The 18,417-nt window shown below is 50.5% G+C and overlaps 1 protein-coding gene across 1 annotated transcript in view; it reads right to left on the bottom strand.

Annotated features, from left to right (window-relative positions):
* Positions 1–18,417, bottom strand: part of HORMAD1 (HORMA domain containing 1) — a 2,731,278-nt gene that overhangs the window by 1,751,645 nt on the left and 961,216 nt on the right. Inside the window, exon 6 of the mRNA XM_069642620.1 lies at positions 2,317–2,343. Within this exon, the coding sequence (XP_069498721.1) occupies positions 2,317–2,343 (27 nt within the window). The remainder of the gene's footprint in view (positions 1–2,316; positions 2,344–18,417) is intronic.

Genomic DNA, 18,417 nt, shown 5'->3' on the forward strand with positions numbered 1-18,417 from the left:
CCAGGGACAAAACAAAACAAACAGAAATAAAATGTATTTAATAAAAAAGGTGACTTACAAGGGTAACATTAACCTGAGGGGGCAACTGCTTTAAACTAAAGAGTACTAATTAAAGATACAAAATAACATTATTTTGTGTCACTGGAGGCAGTGGTCAGGTCAGGTAGGGAGGATAGGGGAGACGATAGGTGGAGCACCATCTTTAGCAATTAGGTCAAAATTAAGCAGAGCTTTAAAGAGATCCACAGTTGGGCTTGCTTTGATTGTTATGGGCAGTGGGTTCCAGTGGAGCAGAAAAGTAGGGAGAAAGAGAGGAAATGAGATGAGGCACAGGGAGGGTATGGATGGGGAGGTTGAGTACAGAGGAAGATCAGAGAGAACAAGATGATGAGTAAACTGAGGTACAATTAGAAAGGCACTGAGGAGCAGGACCATTGATAGATTTGTAGACTAGGAGAAGGAACTTGAAAAGAGAGCAATTGTGCATGGAGTACCAACTAGCATGTTGGCGGTAGGTAGAAGTGGTGGAGGATCTGGGTAGGTTGCAGAGAGTGCGGGAAGCTAAATTATGGACTTTGTCTAAAGGGAAGAAGGAGAGGAAGGCCAAGGATGCACTGGTACTTCTTGATTTGTCTGCTGCGTTTGACACTGTCCATAGTGTCCAAACTCTAGGCCAACTATGTCGATTTCGCATCAATGGGTCTCTAGCCGACTGCCTTTGGGTACTCTGTATCCACTTTTTCAGCACCATGATACCTTTGGTGAGGTGAATGTTTGCACTTAACAAGTGCTTTACCATACCATATGAATGGAGTTAACCAATTTCCTGTCTACATGCAAGGTACAACAAATATCAGTGCTGTGACTACTTCTGATTTGATTATACGTGTTATCTCAGTATCTGTTAGTAGTACAGGATGAACATTTAAAGGCTGCGGACCAAGGGGAGCTTACCCTCCTGGTCATGTAAAACTTGTCCGCAGCCTTTGATACAGTGAATCATCAAATTCTTCTGGAACGACTACTGGAGGTTGGAAGAGTATCTGATTTAGTACTGAATTGGTTTAGGTCTTTTCTGACCAACCGTCAACAGCGGGTGAGAATGGGTGAGTTCCTGTTGGACCTTATTTGCTTGAACTGTGGGGTCCCACAGGGATCCTCCCTGTCCCCACTGTTGTTTAATCTGTATATTCGGCCACTACTCAAAATTCTGAGACGCTATGGGTTGAATTTCCACTCATATGCTGATGACACTCAGATCTTCATACGAATTGGCAAATTTCAGGAAGCTTTTAACAAACTGGGGCTTTGCCTGGAGGAAATAGGCAGCTGGATGTCCAAGAATTACTTGCAACTCAATGCTGGTAAAACTGAATTGATTCTATTTGGACCAAAAAATCAGTTGTTAGCAGCTAAGAAGCTGCCTATTCAATCACTTTTGGGCAAGAGTTTAAAATTTGTATCCAAAGTAAAAAATGTGGGTTGTATGTGGCAAGAAGACATGGGCTGTGAAGCTCAGGTCGGAGCTAAAACCAAAGCAGTACACTTCGTCTTCCGAATGCTACGTCAAGCACTTCCCTACATACCAACCAAAGATCACGCATCTGTGGTAGGAGCTCTTACCAGCGCCCACTTAGACTATTGCAATAGTCAATTGTTGGGTATTCCTACCAAACAGCTTCAGCAGCTTCAGAGGGCGCAAAATGCGGCCATCAGACTGATATTTAGGCTGAGGAAAACTGATCATGTTTCACCTTTTCGCCGAAAGTTGCACTGGCTATCAGTCGATGATCGCATCAAATTCAAGACAGCCTCTATTGTCTATAAATGTGTTAATGGCATTGCTCCCTTGTACTCACTAGAGCTAATACAGCCATATCAACCCACGAGACAACTGCGATCTTGCGATAGACACTTCTTAACCATCCCTCACTCGGCTTTTAGAACCAGAGGTGATAGAAAATTCTCCGTCTTTGGGCCCAGGTTGTGGAATTCTTTGCCGCTATCACTAAGAACTATGAGCTCACTTCTTCAATTTTGCCAGGCACTGAAGACCTTCCTTTTTAGGTAGATGGTCCTATTTCATCTGGGATCCTTTTCGATTTTCGCATCTACCTTTAGTTATGTCATCTGCGCCGATATACGGTTTATTTAGTTTGGTGCGCTTTACAAATGTAAAAAATCTAAATCAAATCAAAATCAGCATTTTCTGCACATGGTGTCTTACATGATGAAGAAAAAAGGAATTAATGCAAATGGCGACCACAACAACACTGTACAGGCCCCAAAGTCATAAACTAAAACATGAATTCCTACCTGAGGGTCTTCTGGATTGGTGTAGATCTAAAATGGTAATAGAAATGGAAAATATGAGTCGGAGGTACATGACAAACTGCCTGGTTTCTGAATGATGAGAGGGACGAAGGTCCCACTAATAACCATCAGTTTGTCTATTCCTAGAACTTGGAACCAATGGAAACCTGAATTCCCAATTCTACTGTATATAAAAAACAATAGTAGTAGCAACAATAGGACAAATCACTTTTTTTGGATACATTTTAAGTTCTTTTTGCTCCGGAAGGCCAGAGTTAGATGACCATCTAAGCTCACTGAAGGGTTCTACATCATTTGACTAGTTGGTGTCCCATTTCCACCCTGCGCAGCCCATCCCCTAATACTTTTTTCGTTTTGGCTGAGCAGCCATTAAGCGCAAACTCTGAGTCAAAGCTTTTGGCATAGGGAGTGGGTGTGCGTGCATTTGCGGATGGATATATATCCATGGCATTAACACTTCAATTCATGAAATACATTGGCCATTTTCAATTTGCCGTTTCAGCTGCCAATCTTTTATGGATGGAGTGCCAGCTGCAACTGGCAATCTTTTCTATTGAAGAGGAAGAAATGAGTGCTTAATAAACCGAATTCATAAAGGGCTCAGGAAATCCCTCTCCAGTAATCGGAATTCGGAGATGCCAACTACAGCACCCCTTTCCCACTATGTACACTCTTACTACTCCAGTAACACTGGTCAGTGATTAAAAAGTTACTCAATGTAGTTTCACATTTGGCAGCATCCTTTTTGGAGGGTATAGTGTCCAATAAAATCATGCAATAGGAAGTTGGGTTGGGAGTCAATATTGCACACCTCTTTGTAAATAACATCTTTTACCCTCCTTTCCTCTGTAAAGATAGGGGGTGGAGGGTGGAATGTTTCACAGATTAAATCTAAGCTGCTCTTGAAGCAACTTCTTCCTCCCCCTCTTTTATCAACTTTTGCTGTTTTAGTCATCCAGACACTGTAAAAACACAGAAGCAGGCCCGGCTGCAGGATGTTCTATCTGGGTGGGCCAGGTTTTTGATCGGGGGGCCCAACTTCCATTGGGTGAGGGTGCAGGAGTACCCTAAACTAAGTGTTGTTGTTAAACCAGATTTCTCAGATCTGTTATCCAGCAAAAACATTTTTTCCCGGATATAGAAAAATCCATGTTGACCCTTTATTTGGTTTAGTCTGTTAGAAAGGTGCAGAAGCCTGGATTCAAACCCAGGTTGTAAGGGCCAGGTGCAACACATTTACCTACAAGACTACTTGAATGTCTGATGAAGATGCTTATTAGGATTGCACTCTGTGTCAGATTTAAGGCAAAGGGATTCTTGGGCATCAATGAAAGATGGCCCTAGGGAAGCAAGCATGAGTGTGGAGATAATGGCTGGAGTAGTTAATGGCGGTCACAAGTACAACCAATGTTATATGTTTTTCAAGTTGTCTTTCTACTACTGGAGTTCAGTCAGACCAACCAACTTATTGCGATTTCGCGATCCCGCATAATGCAGTGAAATTGGCTGATTTTTTTAAAACACCTGTGGAAACAGCTATTTAAAAAAATAGACTGGCAGTGGCAGGTTCTCAAAACATTTTTTGACACAAGTAACGAAATGCGCTAGCACAGTTTATCATTTGCACCAAAAAAAGAGCAGACTCAACAAAGGACATCTAAATGGGCGCATCTTATATGCACTCATTCAGATGGCCTTTTTTACCTCTTTGCGTATTAGCAAAAATTCGAGGACGTTTCTGCACGTTAAAAGTGCATCCCGAATTCACAAACAGGATGCGCTTTGAAATGTGCTGAAAACTATGCCAACCCCATGGCCCTACTTGGAATAGGCCATGGTGGTGCGCTGTGCATGACAGGGTCTTTCCTGGCCCTGTCATGCAATTTGTTTTTAAGTGTGACGGCAGAGGAATGAACTGCTACTGTCTGACTTGCAGCTCTACTGATCTAAAGGGATAGGAATTTTTCTTTTTATCACATTTTTTAGTGACAGGCGCTTTAAGGGCCTGTCACATTGAAACGTGCTGGGAGCCTGTAGAACATGGATCTATGTGATTACTGCGCTGTTTTTAATGCGCCCTACGAAATGTTGACTTTTATTTTTATTTCAACACACATTCCATCCCATATATATGCGGGGGAGAACCCTGCAGCTCCTCCCTACATGCCATATATATATATATATATATATATATATATATATATATATGGAGTGCAAAGGGGGTCAAAGTAAAAAAAGTCGATATTTTCATAGGGCGCCGAAAAAATAGAGCAGTAATTGTATAATATGCATTACTCGCCAGTGCATCATTTGTTCTACAGCTCATCCCCATGCAAATGTGCCGGTATGATATGATATGATATGGTATTTGTAACGCGCCTATACACAAGTGTTTCAAGGCGCGACGAGGCGGGGGGGGGGGAAACAAGGGAAAGACAGACAAACGATCCTACTAGGCCAGGTGTCATTCAGATCGCGCAAGTGCCGAGGTAAGGGGAAAAAGGAGAAAGTGCAAGGGGAGGAGGTGGGGGGGAAAGTGCAGTACAAGGTAAGTAGCGTAAAATAAATAATGAATAAAAAGGGCCAGCTGGTGGCAAGTGCGAGGTAAGTGCATAGCAAATGCTGGGAAGGGGGCTGTAGGGATACAGTGACAGTCCCACGGTGCAGGGGGGGCCAAGGGAGGCAGTGCAGGTGGAGAGTGGCTGGGCCCTGGACCGAGGTCGCTGAGAGTGGCCCAGATGCAGGTTAAGTGCAGAATTCAGTGGGGAGTTAAGCAGGTTTAGCAGGGGAGAGGGAGAGAGAAGGCAGAAGCGAAGAGGAAGGTTTTGAGGTGCTTCCGGAACCGGAGATGGTTCTCCTCAAGTTTCAGGGAGGCAGGAAGGCTGTTCCAGAGGGAGGCCCCTGCTGCGGAGAGAGATCTACCCCCAGCTCGTTGCTTCGAGAAGCGGCTGACCATGAGGGAGTTGGAGACGGATGAGCGAAGTGCTCGTGAAGGAAGATATTTAGGAAGAGAGAGTTGAAGGTATTTAGGCCCCAGGCCCCAGAAGGCCTTGTGGACAATGCAGAGGGTTTTGAACTTAATCCTCGCAGCCACTGGGAGCCAGTGAAGAGATTTCAGTCCAGGAGAGATACGGTCCCTGGGCTTGAGGCCAAGGACAAGTCTCGCAGTTCTGTTCTGGATAAGTTGCAGAGGGCGGAGAGTGGAGGCAGGCAGATTTAGATAGAGGCTGTTACAGTAGTCCAGCCTTGAGAGAACCAGGGCTCGGGAGACAGTGAGCTTCTGGGGGAAGGAGAGGAAGGGAAGAATACCTCTGAGGAGGTGCAGTTGGTAGTGAGACTTCTTAGAGACGTCAGATATATGAGGAGAGAAGGAGAGTGTGGAGTCGAAGATGACCCCGAGGTTTTTAGCCTTGCAGGTAGGGGCAGGAGGGGGGCCAAGGGAGGCCGGCCAGAGAGCTGAAGGGAAGGAGGGAGTGGGTGTGCCGATGAGTAGAATCTCAGTCTTACTGGCGTTAATGCAGAGGTCATTGGCGGCACACCATTCCTTGATAGCAGACAGACAGTCGGAGATGAGGGAAGGAGAGGAGGAGGCCGAGGGTAGCCTGAAAATGAGCTGGGTATCGTCCGCATAGCACTGGAAGTAGGGGCAGAGAGCGGCGATGCGGTGGGCAAGGAGTGCCAGATACTGGTTGAAAAGCCAGGGAGAGAGGTTGGATCCCTGGGGGACACCACAGGTGGAGAAAAAGATGTCAGAGAGGAAGGAGCCCATTTGGACCTGGGAGGGTCGACCGGAAAGGAAGGAGGTCAGCCATGCCAGAGCCTGACCAGTGATACCCAGGTTATCACGGAGGCGGTTTAGCAGGATGGCATGGTTGACAGTGTCAAAGGCAGAGGAGAGATCGAGCAGAATGAGAACACAGGGAGTGTTGGAATCGAGGTTCAGGAGCAGGTCCTCACGGATGTTCAGGAGAGCAGTTTCCGTGCTTCTGGCCGCTCTGAAGCCGGATTGATGGTCATGAAGATTACCAACAGATTCAGCATGGAGGTTAAGCTGGGAGATGGCCAGTTTCTCCAGGAGCTTGCCCAGGAAGGGAGTAATGGAGATTGGGCGATAGTTAGCGGGGCAGGAGGGGTCGGAAGAGGGTTTCTTGAGGAGGGGGTGCACAAGGGAGTGCTTGAGGGGGGATGGGAAGACTCCAGAGGCGAATGAGAGGTTGCAAAAGTCTGCAAGGGCAGGAGCCAGGGAGTCGATGTGGTCCTTGATGGTTTTGGAGGAACAGGGGTGAACCTGTTTTGACGAGGCTTTCATAGATCGGACTTGTCTGGAAACCTCATCAGCAGAAAAAAGTGGAAAAGCAGAGAAGGGGGGCGGAGGGGCGGCTGCAAGAGAGCAAGAGGAAGAGCCGGGAAGAGAGGGAGGGAGGAGAGAGGAGGAGAGCGAGGATAGGATGTCCTGAGTTTTTGAGATGAAGTGCGAGGCCAGTGCAGTGCAGAGGGCCTGGGAGGGGACCGGAGAGGTAGAGACTGCAGCAGGGTTGGCCAGCTCCTTGCAGATTTTAAAGAGTTCGGCCGAGTTGTTAGATGCCTCAGAGATGCGGGCTTGGATAAGGGCTCTCTTCTTGGTGAGAACAGAGAGCCGGTATTGCCTTTGGAGCAGGCGGCAGGCCAGTTTGTCAGAGGATGAACATGAAGCACGCCATTTCCTCTCTGCCACCCTGCACTTGCGTTTTAGGGTGACGAGATCCAAGTCATACCAGGAGTTACATTTGGCTTTGGGCTTCAGGCGGATTCTCATGACAGGGGCAAGGATATCGAGAGTATCAGTTATAGCGGAATAGAGCATGGAGAGGGCTGTGTCAGGGTGGGAGTCAGCCGAGGGGGGAGGAGGGGGCGAGAAGGTAGCGGCGAAAGCCTCAGCTGACACGCGCTTCATGGGTCGGATGACCGAGAAGGTGGGTGGCAGTGAAGAGGGTGGCTTTGCCTGTGGGGTAGGGAGGGAGAGGTGGGAGGATAGGAGAAAGTGATCGCTCCAGGAGAGAGGAGTAGAGAGAGGGAGGGAGAGGGGAAGGTCAGAGGAGATCAGAGCATCAAGAGTGTGCCCTGCAGAGTGGGTAGGCCCAGACGGGAGAATAGACGGGAGAATACGGGAGAATAGAAGGTAACCTGCTCATTTACAAAAACGGGGCTAAAACAACACATCCTCTACTCTATTTTTAGATGCTCAATTTTTTTAGGATCTGGCCCAAAATCTCAATTTTTAATAGATCATAAAATAGTCAGATTATGAGGTGGAAAGGCGAGGGAAAGGGAGCAATTTTCAAGAAAGCATAGGGAGAGCAGCGGGCCAGATGGGGAAGGGGTGGGCAAGCAAGCAGAGAGGGACCGTTGAGCCAGAGGTGGGGCATTTGGGCCGAAAGCAGAGAGTGAGCGGCGAGCCATTTAGCAGAGTGGGAGCGGAGGTAGAGAAAGCAGAATGAGTGGTGGACTACAAAGGGAGCGGTTGGGAAGGAAAGCAGAGAGGGAGCGGTTTGCCGGAAAGAGGCAGCGAGCTGCAATTGGGAGAAAGGATGGGAGAAGAGTGGAATAGAATGGGAGAAATGATCCAAGATGCAGAAGAACCTAGAAATAATGAAGGTCTGTAGACTGCAGGAGGAACTGGGGAGCATGGTTTGGAGTGTGACAGGGTTTGGGGTGTGCGACTTGTGACGTGGCAGTGTGACAGAGCACTTCAGAATGCACATGACTGGCAGAGTGAGAGCTTTGTGAGTGTACGTTGTAATGGGGAATTGATGAGTGCGAGGGAAGTTGGTGAGTCGGATGTGTGGGTGCTTGTAGGATTTGAGAACCTAGAAGGGGAATATTTTCATGATAACAACTGATAATGACCGATACAGTTAATAATATAAAATAGACAAGCATATTACACCAAAAGAGTAAGCAAATAAAACACAGTGGTATGTCAAGCCAGATACATCTGGGACCGTTCCTATGAAAAATTATAGAAACGTTGCAAATCATGAGAGCTGACTCTTTTGTAGCCTCACATACTGCCTGTTCCTTGCAACCTCCCTATCTTACACCCTCCAATTAATAGAAAGTGATACAAAAATGGCACAATAAATACAGTTTTGTGCTGCAAAATTCCCTTTTTTATGCTGCAGAATTTTCAATTTCGTGCTGCAATATCTAGGATCTACGTTCAGTCATATGATTCTACTAGCAAAAGACAGCTGCTTGGAAGTGCGTGTGTCACACTATTTTACTTGGTGGACCAAAGGTTAATGTGGATTAACATTCATGAAATCTGGACATAGGTCCTATTTGAGCCCAAACAATCACACATACATACAAATACAGTCAAATATGATTATAGTTATGTTTGTTTAATGTGATAACATAAACCAACTGTGGCGTATATTATAATGGTCAAATACACAGACTATTCATACATCAATTTCTTAGTAAAACAAATCAACAAAAAATCAACAACACACCGTTACTGCCATATGCGAATAAAGCATCAACAGAATAGACAAATGCACAAAGGACAAACAAAAAAAAAAACAAGATAAGGGAAAATGCGTTTTACCTATTTTAATAAACAGGATTAAAATCATCGAAGCAAACAATGAGAAGAGGTCAACACAAGATGTGACCATAGATGGGGAGCAGGGATCAGGCAGATGGGGAGCAGGTGCAAGTGGATCTAGGTCACCTGGCCTAAGCCCCGCCCACCTGGTGCCTTCCTGCCTGCTGCTCTTTTTCACCACTTAGCAAGCCCTGCCCAACGGGTGCCTTCCTGCTTGCCGCTCTTTTTCACTACTTAGCAAGCCCCGCCCACCTGGTGCCTTCCTGCTTCCCGCTCTTTTTCACCACTTAGCAAGCCACGCCGACCTGGTGCATTCCTGCTTGCCGCTCTGTTTCCCTACTTAAGGAGCCCTCCAGCTTCTTTTCCTTTGCAGATGGGAAGCAGGTGCAAGTGGATCTAGGTCACCTGGCCTAAGCCCCGCCCACCTGCTACCTTCCTGCCTGCTGCTCTTTTTCACCACTTAGCAACCCCCGCCTACCTGGTGCCTTCCTTCACCATCACTGTCTTGTGGCCAATGCTGGATTTGACTTTTATGGACTTCATTCATTCACGGTGCGTCACTGTTTCTCAACTCTCATGCTGGACTTCCTTTGCATCTTGTACTCATGGTGGCGCTGAATCATACTGTTCCCATCTTCATCTTGTATCCTGCCTTGCAACATTATGTGTTACTACTGACTTCTGCAATTGTATTCGCTCTCCACTCTTGCTTCTCCACTCTTTTTGACTGCTTACTCTCTTTTCTCTCCTCCTTTCCCTTCTTCCTTTCCCTATCTCCTCCCCTTACTTTCTTCTATGCACTTACTATATCAGAATTGTCCCTGGACCTAATATGATAGCAACCTCGTCTGTTTCCTCCACCCTCCCATTACTGTTTTTTTCCTGCCCACCACCCCTCCAGCACTATCTGAAATGTCGTCAGGCCTAGTATGATAGTCGCTTGTTTTGTTCCTCCCCTCCCTTTCTGCACCCCTCTCCGTCACCTTTTGTTTTTCTCCGGCTCTACCAGAAATGTCGTCAGGCCTAGTACGGTAGTCACCTGTCTGTTTCCATTTCCTTCCCACTCTCCCCCTCCCTTCCTTATCTATGTCTTAGCTCTTGCACTATCTGAAATGTCGTCAGGCCGGGTACAATAGTTAATTTCACGTCCTTACTGTTCATGGCCTGTAAGAATGTGGTTGTATTTTCCCTTGTTCTCTCCCTTGCCTTGAAGCGCTTTGAAACACATTGTGTATAGGCGCTATATAAATAAACGATCATATCATATCATATATATATTAATAAAAAATATGTGGAAGATATACACAAAAAATATACAGTGTAACTCAATTGCAGAATAGAATCTACAACCTTTGAAGTGGTGACCAATTTTATTAAAAAAAGGATCTCCATCAAAGTGGAGAGGGTGGAAAACCCTAAAAATAGTCTATCGTCGACTCAAGTACTTAAGTTTCAGTCCGTTACAGGGGTCCGCATTCTAATAAAAAAATGGGCCCGGGCCCTCCAGAGGACGTAAATAGAACAAATCTCGGTAGCACACAGTGGTGTGTATTAACAAAGTTACTCACCGTAGTGACTACCTTACTCCTAGTCCATAGTCCCCTTTCCTCCATACTTTCGGGACATTCCGTCCTGTGGGACAGGACCGGAGCACTTTTGGGAGATTACCAAGCACTTCTTAGAGGAAAACGGGTGGATGGAACTCTTTTACTGAAAAGAGGTTTTTGAGAACAGCTTGCCCGAACTGAGCATCAGCCCTTAAGCAGTAATATTTCACAAAAGCTGATGGGAAAGCCCACGTAGCTGCTTTGGCAATGGTTTCCCAGGGAAAATATGTTTCGAAGGCAATGGCAGCTGCCTTGTCCCGCACAAGATGGGCATGAATTCCCTTTGGAGGTCGAAGGCCCTGAATGGTATACGCCACAGAGATACAGGAAGCAATTCATAAGGAGATAGTTGCTTTCGAGGCGGCTTTCCTTTCGGATCACCGAAGGTCACCAAGAGCTGGGAAGAGATCTGAAGATTAGTTGTTCTGTCCAAATAAAACTTAAGAGCTCGCCTTGCATCCAAATTATGCAGAACCGTCTCAGCATCTGATGCCGGTTCTGGGAAGAAAACTGGTAAGGAAATAGACTGGTTCAGATGAAAATCGGATACCACCTTTGGAAGGAAAGAAGGATTGGTCCGAAGGACAACCTTATCCTTGTGAAAAGTGAGGAATGGATGTTCTACCGACAAGGCCTGAAGCTCGCTTACATGCCTTGCCGGAAGTCACCGCAATCAGAAAAGCCATTTTCCATGAAAGGAATTTCAAATCCACCGTAGCCAGGGGCTCAAAGTGTTTAGAGCATAAAGTAGTAAGAACCACATTTAGATACCACTTAGGATGCGGGTTACGCACAGGTGGATACAGATGCAATAGACCTGCAAAGTGTCCTTTAATGACAGGGTTTGACAAAGAAAAAGAGCAAGAGTTCGAAGACAGGTAAGCGGCAATAGCCGACAAATAAGTCCTGCAAGACAAGACATGCATGCCTGAAGCTGCCAGATGAGAAATGAAGGACAGCACTGTGTCGATGGCAGCTTATCTGGAGTCCAGCTTTTTTGCTAAACACCAGTGACAGAAACTGAGCCATTTGCTCCTAAACTGAGACCTGGTGGAATGTTTTCTAGCCGCCTGGATGATACGCATATTATCCGCAAACAAATTGAATCTTTCTAAAGATTTGAACTCAGGCACCAGGCCGTCAAGCTGAAAGATTGTGGGGAAGGGTGCCACATCTGCTGATCGCTCTGGTGAAGCGGGTTGGGAATCAGCAGAAGCCTGATTGGTGAGCAGACTGACAGATGCTGAAGCTCTGCAAACCAGAATCTGGCTGGCCACCACAGGGCTATGAACAGGAGAGTGCAATTCAACATGTTCCTGAGCTTACATAGCGCCCGGAGAATCAAAGGAAGAGGCGGGAAGGCATAGGCCCTCATATTGTGCCATGGAATCTCGAGAGCATCCCCCAGGGAAGAGGCTCTGATTCCATTCCTGGAAGCATAAAGATGAAGTATCCTGTTCGATGAGGTCGCAAAGAGGTCCGCTACTGGAGTGCCCCAATGGCGAAAAAGGTTGGAGAGGATCTCCGTGCTCACCTCCCACTTGTAGCTGACCGCCGCTCGCCGACTGAGAGAATGGAACAAGTTACTTACCTGTAACTGTTGTTCTCCAGCATGGGTCTGGCATGGATTCACATGCTCATGAATATTCCCCGTCGTCAGGCTGGGAATCCTCGGTAAAGAAAAATCAGTATCAGTTTCGTTTCTGATCTGTCTTTCGTAGTAGTAACCAATCACTGATCTCTGCGTCATACTGACCACAGCCAATGACTGCCATCTCCCTAAGCCCCGCCTCTGGCAGCCATCTTCAGATTTGGTAGCACGAAAAGTGGCAGTATGACCAAGTGAAGAGCCGCAGAGGGGTAGGCGGGAGGGTTCGCATGTGAATCCATGCCAGACCCATGCTGGAGAACAACAGTTACAGGTAAGGAACTTGTTCCTTCTCCAGCATGGGGTCTGGCATGGATTCACATGCTCATGAATATAAGAATACATAGCAGTACACACATGCACAACCAAGGGATGTGGCAAAAGGCTCAACATTAAGCAATACAAAAAACTCAACATTAAGCATCTCTTACCTCCTCACCAGGCTCACCTTAAGCGAACAGGTTGCGCAGCACTGTTTGGCCGACCCTGGACTCCTCCCTGGAATCCCGATCGATGCAGTAGAATCTCGTGAAGGTGTGCGTCGACCTCCACGTAGCAGCCCTGCAGATGTCCAGCAGGGGCACACCAGATAGGAACGCCATAGAAGCAGCGATCGCTCTGGTCGAATGGGCTCTCGGACGGCCTGGCAGCGGTCAGTTAGCCAACCGGTGGCAGTGCATGATGCAGCCGGAGAGCCTTCTGGAAATAGAAGACTTCGAGAGAGCCTTCCCTTGATTCACAGGTCCAAAGTTCACGAATAGCTGTGATGTCCTCCGAAAACTCTTCGTGCGGTCCACGTAGAACTTCAGCGCTCTAGCCACATCCAGCGAGTGCAAAGTCCTCTCGGCCGGCGACGAAGGAGACGGGAAGAAAACAGGTAACACCAGGGGCTCGTTAAGATGGAAGTCCGACGGCACCTTGGGCATAAAGGAGGGGTGCGTCCTAAGCACCACCCTCGAGGCATGGAAAGTCAAGTACGGTGCTTTGCAGGATAGGGCCTGGATCTCTCCCACTCGTGTGGAGGTAATGGCCACCAGGAATGCAGTCTTCGACACAAACTTGAATGGGGGCCCCATGAGCTTGGTCAGCACCACGTGGCCGGGGCCTTCACCGGCGGGAACGACCGGAACAGTCCTTTCATAAACTCTTTTACCAGTCGATGGGACCACAGGGACGTCCGTCCTGTGGTTCTGGTATATCTGGAGATCGCCGCCAGATGAATCTTAATGGAGGCATGGGCTAGCCCAGCCTTTGCCAGCGATAGCAGGTACGGCAGCACTTGAGGGGCCGTAATCCGTAGGGGGTTGATCTTCTGTGCTCGGCACCAGATAGAGAACCTCTTCCACTTGTGACAGTAGCATTTGAGAGTCGAGGACGCCCTGGCCTTTGCAAGAACCTCTCTGCAGTCGGCCGGTATATCGTACCCTCCAAACTCTAGCGCTGCAGGAGCCAAGCCTGTAGGTTCAGCGACGCCGGGTCGTGGTGGAAGATGGCGCCTCCTTCTCTGGAGAGAAGATCCGCGTCCGCCGACAGCTTGATGGGAGGGGACGTTTCCAAGTCCAGAAGGTCCGGGAACCAGATCTGCCACGGCCACGCCGGTGCAACGAGGATCATCCTGCACCGGGACCTCTTGAGCTGGTTGATGAGTCGAAGCAGCAACGGCAACGGAGGGAACGCATACAGGTATAGGCCGTCCCAGGGGAACGAGAACGCATCGCCCATGCTTCTCGGCTGGGGAAACCTGCTGGCGAACCTCTGGCACTTCGAGTTCGTCACTGTTGCGAACAGGTCGATTTGGGGTTTGCCCCATCATCGGAAGAGTTTATCCACCTGATCCTGGCGCAGTTCCCACTCGTGACACGCGCGCAGCTCCCTGCTGAGCGAGTCGGCGATGGTGTTTCTTTCTCCTGCCAGGTGGAAGGGAACCAGGAACATCCCCTGGGCGACCGCCCAGTGCCACAGATCCTGTGCCTCCTTCGATAGGGCTGGGGATCTGGTGCCTCCCTGCTTCCGTATGTAAAACATTGTCGTGGTGTTGTCCGTGAAGATCCGCACCACCTTGCCCTTGAGCGACGGGAGGAACGATTTGAGAGCCCAGAACACGGCTCGGAGTTCCAGGATGTTGATGTGCAGGAGCTTCTCCTCCGGGAGCCAGAGGCCTCTTGCATGGAGATCTCTGGTGTGGGCGCCCCAAGCTTCCAGGGAGGCGTCCGTCGTCACCGTCTCCTGGTACGCCGGCGTCTGAAAGTCCTTGCCCGCCGTGAGGTGCGCTCGAATGCCCCACCACTGAATCGCCCGCCGGAACACCTCGTTGAGGGGGACCCTGACTTCGAAGGTGCGCGTCCCCTGCATCCAACGGGCTTCGAGAAATTCTTGAAGAGGGCACATCCATAGTCTGCAGAGGCGCACCAGGTAGATGCAAGAGGACATCATCCCCAGGAGGGACTTGATGGACCTCACCCTGGCCACGTCCGTGGCTAGCAGGCGCTGCACTTTGCCCAGAATGGTCTTCGTCCGTTCTTCCGACGGTGCCGCCAGGCGCCTCACTGTATCGAGCTTCGCTCCCAGAAACAGGGCCACCTGCGACGGCACCAGGTGGGACTTTGGGTAATTTATGGCAATCCCAGGTCTGTGAGTAGCTGGACGGTCCTCGCAGTGTGTTCGACGGCGAGTTCCCTCGTCCTTGAGCGGATGAGCCAGTCGTCCAGGTAGGAGTAGACGTGAATCCCCTGCAGGCGCAGCCACGCTGCCACAGGTGCTAGGCACTTGGTAAAGACCCTGGGGGCCGACTTCAATCCGAACGGCAGTGCTCTGAATGGGTAGTGGCGTCCCTGGACGACGAACCTGAGGAACTTTCGGTGACTTTTGAGGATGGGAACATGGAAGTATGCATCCTCCAGGTCCAACGACGATAGAAAGTTGCCTTCCTCCAGCTGTCCCAGCACGTGCTGGAGGGTGACCATCCTGAACTTTTGTGACCTGATGTATTTGTTCAAACGACGAAGGTCCAGGATGGGGCGCCAGCCGCCCGTCTTCTTCCTGACGAGGAAGTACCTTGAGTACACCCCGGAGCCTCTTCGGGACGAGCTCGATGGCGCCTTTCCTGAGCATCGCCCGTACTTCCAACAGCAGTTGCGGGATGTGATTTTACTTCCTGGCCACAGGTGGAACGTGAGGGCATTTCTTCAGGAATTCGATAAAGTGTCCTCTTGCCAGGGTATCCAGCACCCAACGGTCGGTGGAGATGGGCTTCCACATGCCGACGAAATTCGTCAGCCGGCCTCCTACCGGGGTGCTTCGGTGTGGGCCCGAGGCCACGGCCGGTTCAGTCCTGCTTGGAGGTGGTGGCCTTGCCGCCCTGGCCACCTTGCCGACGGCGGCGAGGCGCTCCCTGCTTGCTGCGACCCCTATAGGCCTCCTGAGACGAGGAGCGTGCCGCCTGGCGGTAGGACGACGAGCCACCGCTGGATCCCTTGGAGGCCCCCTGTCTGCCTCCGGAGCTCCGAAAGGGCCGTCGTTGCTGAAGGGCTCCTAGGGCGTGGGCCGTCTCCGTGTCCGTCTTTATGGCTTGGAAGGATTCGTCCACCGCCTTCCCGAACAAGTTGCTGCCGTCGAACGGCATGTCCAACACCCTGGTCTGGACGTCCTGACGGAAGTCGGTCGCCCGGAGCCAACCCCGTCGTCGTAGGCAAACTCCGTTGCCCAGCTGGCGGAACCCGGTATCGGCAATATCGGTTGCCACCGTTATGGCGTGGTCCGACGCCACCCCGCCTTCTTGAAGTATTTCCAGGGCCTCGGACCTCTTGTCGTCTGGTAGGAAGTCTAATATGGGGCCCAGCTTAAACCAGAGCTCCCTGTCGTAACGGGCCACGATCGCCAGGGCGTTGGCCGCTTTGATCGTTGTCGCCGCCGACGAAATGACCCGTCGCCCCATGGCGTCCAACTTCCTACCCTCGCCGTCCGGAGGGGAATTCGACGTTGAGGCTCCTGAACCCGCCGCTTTCTTCTTCGCCGCCGCCGAGACGACCGAGTCTGGCGTTGGCTGGGCCCTGAGGCACAGGGGAGCGGTCTGAGGGACCCGGTACTTCTTCTCGTACCGGTCCCGTTTGGCTGGTGCCGTGGAGGGGTTCTTGAGTACCGACAGGCCCTCCTCCCAGATGTCATTGATTAGAGGCACCGCGATGACAGTCTTCCTCTTGGCCTCCCGGCGCTGATAGAGGAAACCTTCCTTTTTCTGCTCCACCGGGCAGAGCTGGAACAATTCGGACGCCCTGGCGATCATGGCGTGGAATGAGCCAGTCTCGTCGGGCGGAGAGGCCCGTGCAACGGGAGATGGGAGACCCGTTCCGTCGTCGTCGCCCTCACAACCCGTCGTCGAGCCCACCGCACCGTCATCTCCCGACTCGTGGGAGGATGAGGAGGGAACTGTAGGCCTTACGGGGGCGAGTGGAGGAGAGGGTTGGGTCCTCCGTCGTTTGTTCTGAGGACTTCCCGACGGGCCAGGTTGCGGGTCCTCCGGCGTGGGCCGTGGCAATCTCGTCCTTATCTCAGAGCATAAGGACTGGATTGCAGACAAAATGGCCGCCGAGCTATCCTGAGGCCTAGGTTCCGGCTGCGCCGGAAGGGAAGGCTGCTCTTCCTCGCCATTGTCGTCTTCCTTGGTTATCTCCCGAGGATCGTCCTTACGGGATCGAACCTTCTCGAATTGGACTTCGAGATTCCTCACGGCCTCGGTCAGTTCCTCCTGCAAGGCTGACTCCGAGCTCGAGGAGGCTACCGTGCCCCCCCTCGCTACTTCCATCATGGTGGCCATGCCGATGGGCTGAAAAGAGGATTCCCTCCTTGGCGGCAGGGAAACTCTAGTCCCGGAGGCAGTCTCCGCTGGCAGGGTCTCTGCCGGCTTGGCCAGAGTCGCCGCGATCGCCTCGATAGAGGCCTTTGCCTGCTGGGTAGGGGCCTTCACCACCTTAGGTGCGTCCCGGGCCTTCTCCAAAGGGAGAGGGGCAACACCTCGCTCCCCCTCTCCCGAGATCGGACGGGGCTTCTCCCGAAGCTTACCAGGGGTCTCGGACTTCCTCTTCCCCGAACCGGAGCGCTGGCTCGTGGTTGACGTTGCCGGGGAAGGTGCGCCCTGCCTGGCGACCGAAGAGCCCCACCTTTCGGCGCTCCCGGAGCCAGCGGACTCGCAGCACTTGGCCTGGTGTTGGGCCCCCGTCGCTGGGGCGCCCGCACAGGACTTAGAAGCCCGCTCTGACCCTTTCTTCTTCTTCTCACCCGTTGAGCCCTTCTCCAACCAGCTGGCGAGACGGGATCGACGGTCCCTCATGGTCCGCTCCGACAAGTTCTTGCAGAACTGGCAGTGCTTCTCTACATGAGTCTTGTCCCCATGAAGACAGTAGAGGCATCGCAAATGCTCGTCCTCCTTAAACACATTCTGCAGCCCGCATCCAGGGCAGCTGCGAAACAGCTTGGGTCCGGGTGACGAACACGCGTCCTGGGCCATCTCGAAGTAGGCCGCAAATCTTCTGGAATCCTCCAAAAGGTTGATTCGATGAAATCTTCACCCTTGAGGGGCGTAGGAAAATCCTGCAACGGGTACCCGTTAACGGGAGTAGAAACGGTGGAGCTTGAGGCTCGATTAACCGAAAAATGTGAAAATTCAACTGAAAAAGCGCGAAAACGCAGCAAAAGCTCGAGAGCTAAGCACGAGGACTCCCAACACTTGATCGTGCGGTAAAAATCTGAAGATGGCTGCCAGAGCGGGGCTTAGGGAGATGGCAGTCATTGGCTGTGGTCAGTATGACGCAGAGATCAGTGATTGGTTACTACTACGAAAGACAGATCAGAAACGAAACTGATACTGATTTTTCTTTACCGAGGATTCCCAGCCTGACGACGGGGAATATTCATGAGCATGTGAATCCATGCCAGACCCCATGCTGGAGAACTGCCGTTACATTCAGTGGCCCAGAATGTGTACCGCCAACAGCCAAACACTGCCCATTCCCAAATCTGAATGGCTAGATCTAAAAGGGGAGGTGACCTGGTACCCCCCTGCTTGTTGATGTAAATCATGGATACCACTTGTAAGCTTTGAGCACCAGGAACATCGCCAGGAGCTCCAGATAATTTATGTGAAATTGTCTGTCCTGCAGCGACCATATGTCGAAAACCTGAAAATGATCCCACCCGATAACGGGTCTGCCGTAATGGTCACCTGAGAGGAGGGCTCCTGAAAA

This window comes from Ambystoma mexicanum, chromosome 1p (genome assembly GCF_040938575.1).
Source record: "Ambystoma mexicanum isolate Mex_15411 chromosome 1p, UKY_AmexF1_1, whole genome shotgun sequence".
NCBI lineage: Eukaryota > Metazoa > Chordata > Amphibia > Caudata > Ambystomatidae > Ambystoma > Ambystoma mexicanum.